The sequence below is a fragment of the Sarcophilus harrisii genome, chromosome 2 (genome assembly GCF_902635505.1).
Source record: "Sarcophilus harrisii chromosome 2, mSarHar1.11, whole genome shotgun sequence".
NCBI classification, from domain to species: Eukaryota; Metazoa; Chordata; class Mammalia; order Dasyuromorphia; family Dasyuridae; genus Sarcophilus; species Sarcophilus harrisii.
The window spans coordinates 179,028,570-179,041,393 of NC_045427.1; the positions used below are offsets into that span (position 1 = coordinate 179,028,570).

A 12,824-nucleotide genomic window follows, 5' to 3' on the forward strand; every position below is an offset into this window, starting at 1 on the left:
ACTTGGAGATGGGTCCAAGCCTGTAAATTCTTTTGAAATACCTCATAGTACTGATATGGAGCCCCAACATTTTTGGGGTCTCCTTGAATCCCAACAATAGAATCCATTCAAAACTCTATCATCAGCAGTGAATTAGCCTGCCTAATTAAACATTAAACTTTATCCATTTTAAATCACATTTTCTAATTTTATGGATATGAGGTATTTAGAGAGGCAACATAGTGCAATAGAAAAAAGCACTGGCTTAGAAGATGGAAAAATTTAGAATTCAAGTTCCACCCTTGTCAGGTCAATTTTATCCATTTCCCCAAATTATTGATAATTAATGCTTAATCTTAAATAGTTTCTAGTACAGTATGAAACAACATTCTACTAATACAGTAATAGTGCTCTGTGATAGAGCTTGTAATCCACTTGCTTCAATGAAAAGTATTATTTTGGTTGCACTTTGGAATTGTTGGGGCATATTTCTTGAAATATTTGTCTTTGTGTTGGTAATGTGTTTGTTTGCATTTTGTCTTTGTTCAGTATCCTTTGTTTTATGGCATTTGGCTTTTATAAATGTTTTGGGGTTTAGAGTGTGCTTGTTTTGACAGGCTTGTAGTGAGGTATAGGATACAAACACATTATGAGTCTGTAGTGAATAAGGTGAGAACTGCCAAGACTACATCCTTGCAGCTCAAGTATTGTAGCTGCAAAGGCAAGGTGTGGGGGTGTGTGTACCTGTACTTCTGCAAGTGAAACAGCTTCTTGGATCCACTGAGTAAGGCATGTTTTTAATTTTTGGGAAATAGGAGTTGTTTCTGACATATAATATTAAGTATATTCTTGCCTGACGCTTACTGGAATGTGACTTTATTAAATTTGAATGATAAATTGTTGACAATTCAGCTTGTGACTTTTGTACCACTACCTTGATGATGTATTCTATTGGTTTGTGAAGGGATTGGGATTAGATTGTTTGACTTGATTGTGGATGGCTGATGAATATAGAAAAAATATAGACTTTCTGTCTCTAATTCTTCTTCTGAGGAAGGTGGGGCCCTTTGTGTGAGCATCTAAAAATTCAAAAGGAAGGACTCAAATTTGAGCAGATTAGAAGAAAAAGGGAAAGGAAATAAAATCACTAATATTAGAAACTGAAATGATAGAAATAATAGAACAGATAAGTTAGAGGTATATAGAATGTTATAACTGAAAGGACCTTAGAAATATAGTTCAACTTCCTCATGTGAAAACTGAATCTTAGAGTTGGAAGGGACTGTGGTTGACTATGGTTGCTCATCTAATTAGTGGCAGAACTAATGTAAGAATCCATTTTTTCTTATCAAAATGGAATAGGAATATTATGGGGATTCATGAAATTCTGGAATTCAAAGGATCTGGAACTTGGAGGTGATGTAGTACCATTTCCCATTTCAAGTAAGATTCCTACTACAATTTACTCTCTCAATTTTGGGGAACCCACAACCTCCCAAGGTGGCTAAGGTTATAAAAAAAACAAACTAAGGGAAATAGGCAGTTTATATAAACATACAGGTTTACAAGGAACAATCTTTCTTTGTAATAGAAAAACAGATAAGAAGAAGCAATGTGCTACAATGGTCAAAGGCCCAAAAGATTAGAACTTGAAGAAACTTGGAAATATTTTAGTCTAATTCCCTCATTTTACAGAGGGGAAGCCAAGGCTCAAAAATATGAAGTACTTTCTCCAAGGTTACACTGCCAGTTATTAAATAGAACTAAAATTCAGGTCTTTTCTATCCCAGTTCTGTACTTTTCCATTGTTCTGGATAAACAAACATTTATTAAAAATCTAATTATGTTCAAGACACTGTGTTCTAGGTCCTCAAGATTTAAGGATATAATGAAAAATGTCATTTTGCTCGTTGTTATTGGTAAATGATATAATTTATAGTCCAGAAATTATCAATACAAGTACCTTTTTTTTTTTTTTTAAATCCTTGATGGCTTCAGGGGATATTTTGATTGTTTTGTTGTTTGAAACTAGTGAATTTAGCTAGAAATATCATCCTTGTTCTTTGGGATTAGGTTCAAACTAAACTCAAACTGAACTTCACAGAGCTAAATTAGCAATTCAATTCAATTTAGCACCTAGCAAAAATTTGGTGTGGGGCATTCTGCTAAATTAAACAGTTCCTATTCTCAAGGAGCAGACATTTTTATCGGGAAGGGAGGACACGATCCATAGACATAAAGATACTTTGAGAAGGGAAAGAAGGAAGATTTCATGCAGGAAGTGGCACCTGACTTGAACCTTAAAAGATGAGGATTCTGAAAGGAGATAGAGCAGGAGCAAAATCTAAACATAAGGAGACAGTTTGTCAATGCATAGGTGGGTGGTGGAATGTCAAGTCTGCGAGGAAAAAGATAAGACAATTTAGTTTAAATGAGAAGTGTGGGAGAGGGAGTACTATAAAAGATAAGTTGGGGCCAGAATGTGGAGGGCTTTAAATGCCTGTCTAAACAACCTGTATTTTACCCTATTGCCTTTTTGTGTGTGTGGACCCTTTTAGCAATCTAGTGAAACCTATGGACTCATTCTCAGAATAATGCTTTGATGTCTTATCTTGTGAATATAAGGAAATGTTTTATTGCAGTTTGAAACAGAAGTTCTTAACCTGTGGTTAAATCAAGTAATGCCAATGAACACTTATTAGGCACCTATGATGTACTAGGATCTGGGCCAAAGGATAGGTATACAAAGAATGGCAAAAACAGTCCTTACTCACAAAGAGCTCACTGTCACAAGTAAACAGTTCTGGATAAATAAGATAGAGATAGTATAAAATAGAGATGAATTCAAAGGAACTCACTAGCACCAGCTTATGGTACTATTCTGAAAATTTATTTTAATATAATTGGTTTCTTTTGTCATCCCATATATGTTATTTTATTCATTTAAAAACATTATTCTGAGAAGAGGTCCATTTCCCCAGGCTGTTAGAAGGGTCAGTGATTCACAAAAAAGCTAAAAACCACTGGGTTAGAGATTAGTAAAAATAAAGATGTAATGTTTATGGCCTATCCAAGTTCTTGGACCCTTTGAAATCTATCCAGCCTCCATGGACCCCAGGTTAAAAACCCCTGTTGTGCAGGTAATCTTCAGAGACCACTGAAGGCTTTTGAGCCAGTGAATTGGTACCATGGTCAAAACTATGCTTTAGGAAGATTATTTTGGTAGCAAGTAAGAACTTTGAACACAGTAGAAGAAAGAAGGAGGTGCCATGAACATGCCCTTTCCCCTCCAAACTCCTGAAATTTAATTTGTTACTTTGTAATAGTGGATGGATTTGTAATGGTGATTTAGGTGATTTAAATGTTTTTTGTTTAAATTGTTAGGATGCTGGAAGTGGGACTAGGAAGGTCAATTAAAGGGCAGATTGATAGGACTGCTATAATTTAGCAGAATAGTTAAGTTCTTCTTTCTTCACCTAAAATTAAAATAACACAATAAGCATTTTTTTCTTACAGACTTAATACTGGCATTATTGCTTTTGAATTTCGAAGTAGAAGTTGAAGCATTTGAAATTCTGTCACCAATAATTTCTCAAAATTTGGGGAATTAAGAGACTCAGAAACCCAGTCTGTTATTCACAAGTGAATAAACTTCTGGCCCATGTCTCTAAAGTGACCTGTCTCCTATACTAGAATCCCCTTTTCCAAAGGTCTGGTGGTAGTTTCCATTTGAAAGTCCAACTTTCCTTCAAACTGAATATGTCTCTTTGCCACCTCTTCTTTCCACTCCCTTACCAAACTAGCTCCACTTAGAGATCTCTGCATTTTTGGCTATGATACCTGTGTTCTCCCGATCTCTGCTAGAGGAAGGCATCGTTTCCTCTCCCTTGATTTCCATATTCAGTTACTAATTCCTGTAAATTCTTTCTTTGTAATGTTTTATATTCTTTCCAGGCCCACAGCTACCATTTCAGGCTAAAATTATAATAGTCGCTCCTGAAGCTCCTCCCCGCCTCCTGGATAAATCACTTTGCACAATGCTATTAGATTATTTCTGTAGCTTTCCTAGCATTTTTCTTGTACTTTTTAATTTTCACAGTGTCTTAAACAGGTAAGTGCTCAATATATGCAAAAATGGCTGGTAAGCATTTTAAAGTAGAGTGTATATTTAGTATGACCCAGATGAGTATGATTGTTTTTTTTTTTTTTTTTTTTTCATCCCAAAACATACATTTAAGACGCTAGAAATTCAAGATATTCCCCACCCCCAACCTACCTCTTTTTCCTATCGGGTGCACGCTGGTAAAATACTGGTGCTGGTTCAGTCGCCAAGCCTATTTCCCTCACCTATCAAATGGGCATAATATCTGTACAAACTGCTCAAGGGGGCTTAATTGCTCATGTATGGTTTTGACTAATGAGATTATACAGGGTCGGATGAAAGTTCCTTTGCTCTTAAGCTTTGTTTTCCACCCAAGTATAAAAGGACACAATTCCTTGATTTAAAAGAAAACTCCTTCTTTTAAGGAAGAAGAAAATTCTACGATCGATCTTCGTTGTTTTGTCTGTTTGGAAACTTTCCCTTGCAGCGAGGAACAACCGCTAATCACCCCAGGGCATTTTTCGCTGCTTTCCTCCATTCTTCACCTCCTTTACTTTTCACAATAGAACAGTTTGGGGCTTTTAAGTAAAGCCAAAACACGGCGCATGCCTCGGAGCATTTTTGTTGCTACGAGGGACGAGCCCGGTGGCGGGCGTTGGAGACCAGGCTGAGGTAGGGACCAGTCTGGTGAAACCTGGGTAACCTCTCAGTAAACGGCGGGATGACTTCCCAAGGCCGCTCTTCCCAATTCTCCCTTACGGAAGGGACGTGACAGGGTCGGGGCTGGAAGAGAACTCGGGAGCTCTGCCGTCCTTGGGGCTTGCCCAAGGTCTCACGCGCGCAGGCACACAGTTCGAACCTGGACCACCTCCCTCCAAAGCCCGCACTCCCGACGCAGCACCCCCGAACCTCCTAAGAAGAGAGGGAGAAACTCGCACTGAGTATGCGCAAAGGACGAGCAGCTCGCCCGCTCAGTGGCCAGCTGCTGTGCCGCTTCTCCGCTCTCGGTCTAGGCCGGGGCACCGGTTGCCGTGGTAACCGTAAAGCCCGTCTCTCCTTGGGAAGCGGCTCCTCTCCTCCCTCCCCCTTCCCTGCTCCCTCCCCCCTCCCCTCCCCCCGGCACCCGGCGCGCTGCAGCTTGCTTGAAACTAACATGGCCGAGCCCCCCGGCCGGCGGCAGCGGCTCCCGTGGCTCCGGCTTCTGCTTCAGCTCTGGGCTCTGGCCGGGGGTGGGGGCCCCTCACTGGTGAGAAGGCGGCTCTCGCGGGGCCAAGGGGAAGCCACTGAGGCGGCCCTGGGGCCCAAGGGAGTCGGAAGCTGAGGTGGCCTGGGGAGGGGGGCGGTGGTGGAGGGCCGCGGGGACCGGACGGAGGCGACTCCGGGAGCGGGGGAGGGGGAGGCTAGACTGAGGGAGTGCGCGGAGGCGGCCTCAGGCCTGAGGAGGACAAAGTTGGGTCGGCCCTGAGGGTGAAGGGTAAATTCTGAGGGAGATGGGACTGAGGCAGCCTCGGGTGTTGTTGAGGGAAGCACACCTTCAAGTCATGACCCCTGGATGGGCGAATACCGCCTTCTCAAGCTGAAGAGAGCTCGCCTGAGGGATTGGCCCAAGTCAGGGTTCGAGTTGGGGCCGGGGCTCACTGGAGGAATAGTGGGAGGGGGCCGCGGTGTGACAAGGCGGCATGGTTGGGGGGCGCCGCCCCCTCCCGCCCCGCCTCCGCCCCCCGTTAGTATTCGCTACTTAAGTTTGTCTCTCTTTTTTTTCTCCTTGTCTTGGGACAGAAATCATAAAAAAAAAAATATTATAGGTCTTCAACCAGTCACGTCGACCGAAATCCGGCAAGTTTTTTTTTTTTTTTTAAAAAGAGGGGTGGGGAAGAGAACGCCCCCAACCCTACTGTAGCATGTGGAAACTGAACAAGAGCAAAGTGCTTCTGGATGATTCCCCCGAGGAAGAGGAGAGCCGGGGAGAAGGAAAAGCGCTGCCGCCGCCGCCGCCGCCTGCGGCTGCCTCAGCAGCCGCCTCTTCGCAGGTACGGAGGGGTGGGGGAACCGAGTGAAGCCCTCGGCATTCAATGCGTGTCTGCCCGTAGGGGTGGGGGGCAAGCCGCATTATCGGCCGTTGACTCTTTCCCCGCCGCCCCTGGGAGTGAGAGCAGAGCCTACGAACCCCCGTGGTTACCCGGGAGAGAGCTTTGGACTTGGCGTTTGAACCTTAGTTCTGCGGCTAATCTTAGAGTTGTGTTTGCCCGACCTTGGACATCACACTTTTTTTTTTTTTTTTTAAAACCACCCTAGACCTCAGTTTTCTCCTCTGTACTAATCTGTTTGGACTCGGATGATTCCTGAGGCCCCTGCTCCTAAAAGCCTATAATTTCCTAAATTTGATACCTGCCTCTTTAGGGATTATCCCTTGTTGTAGGGAGAGTTGGAGGAGAGGAGGATTTAGTTTAACTAAGTAAGCCTTTCCCCCGATGACTTTGTAATTACTCCTAATACTGCTGCTCTTCGTACGGCATAGACTCTGAAACTGCGTTAAATAATGTTTTTATTGAAGCGCTTAATGAATGCTTTCTACCTTTAATAATTTGTTATGCCTAAAACAATCCCACTGCCAAGGAAGTCTACATAATGTAATTTCCTCACCTATAAAATGAAGGGGTTTGACTAGTTGATCTCTTAAGTTTCTTTCCAGATCCAAATCCTGTGATCCTATAGAATATAATGCAGTTAAGCTAAAAGGTGAAGAGAATCCTGCCTTATTGACTAGGGAAGTAGTAACCTCAGAGTCTGCGCTATTGGGACAAGTTTCTTTGGTGACTCTGAAGTTTCTGTTTGACGTCGGGTTAGACAAACAACCCCCCCCAATGCCCTGGGCACTTCTCCTTAGCCCCTAAATTGCAGAAGTGCAGAAGATCTACTTTGATTAGGGGAGTTTTCTTTATTTGGAGCTCCCTAGTCCATTGAAATCACAGGTCCAGGTTTGGATCAAAAAGAAAATCAGAACAAAAAAAAATAATCTTTAGGAAAGAAATCTTTCCTAAGAGTAGTGAGTAGTTTTTTTTTTTTCCCCCCAAACATGGAGAAAAATTCTAGCATAACATAATTAGGAATAGTAGAGTTAGATATATAACTTATGAAAAAGTTTTTTTTTTCTTTTTTTCCTGAAATATCTTTCAGGGGCAGATCAAAATCCATGCATAGATATTCTCATCTTGTACATTGTTGTTCCACAAATTATCTATAAAGAATCTGCCTAAATAAAGTGCTGGAGGCATTTTCTGATTTAATGTTTCCTGAATACCCATGCTATACTCAATTGTCTGTTTTTCTAAACCTTGCCTAATTTTTTAAACTTTTCCTTTCATTATATTTAAACTCTAAGCATAATCAGGCAGATATCTGACCTTAAAATAACTATAGTTTTAAGTTTCTTTTCTATCTAATTTGCACAATTTGGAATGGTCAGATTATCAGAACCTGAGGCCAGATCTAGTGTGTAAGTTTGCAGATTTTAATTGTATGAAATAACAGGTTTGGATATTGTTTATTTTCTTTTAAATATCATTTTAATAAACTGGGGAAGAAAGGTAAATGATGTTAATAGTATATGATTTGTGTCCTTTAACAATATGTTCATTTAGTATTTTCAAATTGTACTTGTCCTTATGTTTGCTTTGAGAAGCACTTTATAAATGGGAATGACTCCTTTTTCATTATTACTCTTTTCTATCATAAATTTACTGTACTTCATGGTACAAATTTCTTTAAATAAAATGTTGAGAGAACATTTTCATCTTAAATTTTGTTCCAGTCATGCTGCATTTACATTGAATGTTGGTGTAATAAAGAAAAGTTTGACTCAAGAAAACAATAAGCAAATGTTTATTGATTAAGAAATTATTGAAATACAGATATTGATGAATTTTAAGTTTTAATAGATATTTGGTTTACAAGAATTTCTTTTTTTAAAATAAGCTTTATTTTGTAAAATAAGCATAAGAGAAAAATATATACTTGTGTACTGAAGACCACAAAGGCATTGATGTTAAAATGTAGAATCCTGCTTAAACTGTTTTTTTCAGTAGAAAGTTTCCCACAGGAGTTCTTTTCACAGCTCCTTTCTACCTTTCCATCTCAATTAATTTCTATTTTATATAGCTCACTAGGTTAAATATCCAGTGAGATTTTATGTCTTTTTTTTTCTTTAAGAATCATAAAGAATGAACAGTTGAACATTGACTTTGGAGTAAGTCAAATTAACAATTATTAAGTGCCTGGCATGTCCCAAACACTGCACCATCTCAATTAATTTCTATTTTATATAGCTCACTAGGTTAAATATCCAGTGGGATTTTATGCCTTTTTTTTTTCTTTAAGAATCATAAAGAATGAACAGTTGAACATTGTCTTTGGAGTAAATCAATTGAACAATTATTAAGTGCCTGGCATGTCCCAAACACTGCACTAAACACTGGGGATACAAAGAAAGACAAACAATAATCTCTACTGTCAAAGAATTTACAATCTAATGGTGGAGAACAGCTACATACAAATAAGATATAGATAGACTGTGTTGGAGATAATTGCTGAGGATAGAGACTTGCATTAAGGTGAACTTGTAGAACATAAGATTTTACCTGGAGTTGATGGAACCTAATTGAGGAAAGAGAATTCTAAGCATGAGAGACAACCAATAAAATTGTACAATGAGGAGATGGAATGTCTTGTTTTAAGAGGAACACCAAGGGGGCCAAATTTGCAGAGGAGTAAAGTATAAGGATTGAAAAAGTAAGAAGGTACCAAGTTATGAAGGATTTGAAAAGCTGAACAGAATGTTTTACGTTTGCTCTTAGAGGCAATGGGGTGGTCACTGGTATTGATTGAGTAATGAGATAACAAGATCAGACCCATGTTTTAGGAAGATCAGTTCTGTTTGATAGTTAAGTGGAGGATGGATTGGTATGGGGAAAGACTTGTGACATGGAGATCAACCAGAAAGCTCTACTGCAAACTGCAAAGTTGAGGCTTAAGGCGATGATAGGCTGCACTAGGGGTGGTTGCAATGTCAAAGAAGGAGATATGTTCCAGGGATTCATGTAGGATGGCACTTCCTTTGATACTAATAAAAAAAAAAAATTAGGAAAAGGCAAGGGTTTGTTGGAGTGCATGGGACGTAAAATTTAGTTTTAGATATGTTGAATTTGAGATGTTTATAGTATATTAGTTTGAAATATTTAATAGAGATATGAGACTGTAAGATGTTAGAGGTTAGAAAAGAAGTAATTGTTGGAAATAGGTCTGAGAATCAGCATAGAAATAATAACTGAATCCTTGTGAGCCAATGAAATTCCCAAATGAAATGGGAAAGGAGATTCACACAGGACATGGGTAAGACAATAGGAAATGCAGTCCTGATAATTGGAGAACTTGGATTCACCTGCCTCTTATGTTCATTACCTCTCACAGCCTCAGATTCTGGAAATAACTGATACTTTAATCTTATTACATTTTTATGCTTCTATTTTTCAAGGACAAAAAAAAATTACCAGTATTTCATTTTGAATAAATTATGGAAAAGCCCAAGGCTGCTAGGGAGCATAGTGAAAAGAGTACTAGGCCTGAAGTTAGGAAGACTCATCTTCTTGCTTTCAGATGTGGCCTCAGAACCTTACTCAGAAAAAACCCTATTTGCCTCTGTCTTATCTGTAAAATGAGCTAAAGAAGGAAATGGCAAACCACTCCAATATCTTTGCCAAGAAAACCCCAAATGGAGTCACATGTAGCTGAAATGACCAAATACCAAATGGAAAATCCTAAGCTTTATCATAATTCATGTCATTTTCCTATTTCTCCCATCATCTTAAAGATTCTTTAATTTTTAAAAGAGCTTGTCAGTATTCTATGTATTATTAAAACATTAAGATTTCATTTAAATAATTTGAAATATCTGGGTCATATTATTAAAACTACCTATAAGGTAACTGTGGGGAAAAATTTTCATGTTTTTTATGCTGACAGAGATGAGGAGGAAAATATCTACTAATTTTGATAGGTTAGTCATACACTAAATTTAGTATTGTCAACTCTTCCAAAAATCTTAATCTTTATCACAACACCAAATTCTTTAAATATTGGAATTCAAACATGAAATCTCTGCCCACAAAATTTTAAGTTTGATAAAGAATTATACCTAAGACTGAAATAACCTTTTACAGTATGACAGGTTCTCTAGTGTCTTAATAAAGTGATCACTTTCTATTTTTTTTTTAATAAAGCTTTTTATTTTCAAAACACGCATGGATAATTTGATGGCATTGACCCTTGCATTTCAGATTTTCTCCTTCTTTCCTCTACCCCTTCCTCTAGATGGCAAGCAATTTAACATGTTAAAATATGTTAAATCCAATATATAAAAACATTTATACAATTCTCTTTCTGTACTAGAGAAATCAGACCAAAAAAAGAAAGTAAATGTGTATAATTTACATTTCTACTTAATTTTCAAATAGTTCTTCATCATAACTCTCCTTTCCCCCTGCTAAGTAGTCTATGCTAGAAATGCACTTAAGTTTGAAATAAAATCTGTTATGCTTAACTTTTTGAACTGACTTTTCAAGGATGGTTATTTATTTTATAAAGCAAGAAAGTGATTTAGTGTTGAACAGAAGTGAATGTGAAATGTGAACCTTTAAAAATTTTAAGTTGTTTAATGAGAACTGGTGGTGGGGAAGGTTGGACAACAGCATATAAATTAAAACGAATCAATTTCAGAACGTTTTAATAGGCTTTTAAATCTTTAAATTTGAATCACTGTCCTTTGATTTTTAAAAAAAAAATATTTTCTGATCTTTAAGAAAGCAATAGGTACACGGTCAATGTCAATTTAACTAATGCTTGTGAATATTTACAATTAATCTTTAGATAGACACTTATTAAAAAGAACTTTTGATATGCCCTGAAGGTATTGGGGGGGGGTGATATTTCAGGTTATTTGTTAATCAGAACTAAAGTAAGTCACAGGATAGTAAAACTATAATTCAGTCTCTAACATAAACTCAGATAGGCTGAAATTTGCTTTGAATGCTATAGAGGAGGAACAAGTTTATAAACAATTAAAACAAACAAAAAAATAAAAAGATTCTGGAGTATATGTGTTTCAGTCCTGTTTAGTTTTATAGCAATATGGCTTCACTTGTTGGACTTCAGAAGTGGTGTTCTCATCTATAAAATGAGTTTTTAGATAGGGTAATCAGTCATGTCCAATTCTTCATGACCCTATTTGATATTCTTGGTATAGATAACTGAAATGGGTTTGCTATTTCTTTCTTTGGCTTATTTTACAGATGAGGAAACTGAGGCAAACAGAGTTAGATGATTTGCCCAGGGTCACACAACTAGTAAATATCTGAGGCCAGCTGTGAACTCAGGAAGATGATAAGTCTTCCTGATTCTAGGTTAGTATTCTATCCACTGCTCTTCTTGGTTACTCAGTCTAAGGTCCCTTCCAGTCCTAAAATTTGATGAATAACTATTTTAAAGATTTTAAATAACTTTATTATTTGTATTAACAATCACTAATTATAAATTATCTAGATAATAGTGAAGCTTATCTACCAAGAATTCTATGAGGAAATAAATACCTTTTAAACTGTTACTCTGGCCTTGAAATAGTTTTAAAAATGAATTACTTCAAAAATTTTCTGTAGTGTAGGTTGATCTTATTCCATTTAGTATGAATTAGTGAGATTTTATTGCATGGGATACCTATCCCCAATAAATACCTATTCCTAACAGATATATTCCATTGTTACATTTTGAGAATTTTATGTATTAGCATCCAATATAATCCTGTTTTACTTTTTTTTTTTTTTTTTTTTTTGTGAGGCAAATTGGGGTTTAAGTGACTTGCCTTGGTCATACAGCTAGTAAGTATTAAGTGTCTCAGGTCTGATTTAAACGTCCCAGGCTTCCTGACTTCAGAGTTGGTTCTGTCTACTGCATCATCTAGCTATCCCTGTTTTACTTTTTCCCATGGGTTCTAGAGACTACAAAGGAGAATCAGTATGCAGGTATGCATTTACATTTGATATGCAGGAATTACATTTCTGATTATATATGTATTTTGGACATTCTTGTTGATTTGGGAGGAGGAAGATTGAGCATCTCAATAGGAACAGGAGGCAATCTTCCCCCTTCCAAATATACATGTGTGTGTATTCTATATGTATGTGTTATCCAACATGAAAACTCATTTTATGGATGAGAAAACTGAAGTCCAGCAAAGTGAAGCCATATAGATATAGCTATAGAACTAAAGCTAGGACTAAAATACAGGTATTAATTCAAATAACATATGCTCCACAATCTTTTTACTTCTTTTAATTTACTCATACATCCTAACGTAAGCTTCATTGAGGTCTCCAGGTTCATCTTTTGGAATAGACATTACTTTTTTTTCCTCAGTTGCCTGCATAGGATCAACATCTAGATTATTGGTTTTCAAAAACTATTTATTGGCAAACAATTTTGTCACAGATTCTGCTATGTATGCTCTGAAATTTTGGATGTAGATAAAAATTCATAAGTAATTTTGTTTAATGTAAATTTTACTTACCCAGCATGCATAAGATCATATGTATTATTCACAAGATTAATAAAACTTAAGATAACTAACTCCAAACCAACTGGACTAATCTTAACCTGTTAGAAATTGAACTTGCAAAGAATTCAATAAAAATGATTT

At 37.5% G+C, this 12,824-nt stretch overlaps 1 protein-coding gene across 4 annotated transcripts in view; it reads left to right on the top strand.

Annotated features, from left to right (window-relative positions):
- Positions 1–4,933: 4,933 nt before the first annotated feature.
- TDRP (testis development related protein) overlaps positions 4,934–12,824 on the top strand; it is a 56,019-nt gene continuing 48,128 nt past the window's right edge. The window contains exons 1-2 of one of the 4 annotated variants that reach the window (XM_031951154.1): positions 4,934–5,115; positions 5,861–6,111. In XM_031951154.1, the coding sequence (XP_031807014.1) occupies positions 6,017–6,111 (95 nt within the window). In that variant the 5' untranslated portion in view covers positions 4,934–5,115; positions 5,861–6,016. Of the gene's footprint in view, positions 5,116–5,152; positions 5,328–5,860; positions 6,112–12,824 lie in introns of those variants that run through there. The other 3 variants (XM_031951153.1, XM_031951156.1, XM_031951155.1) reach the window with 3 other exon arrangements.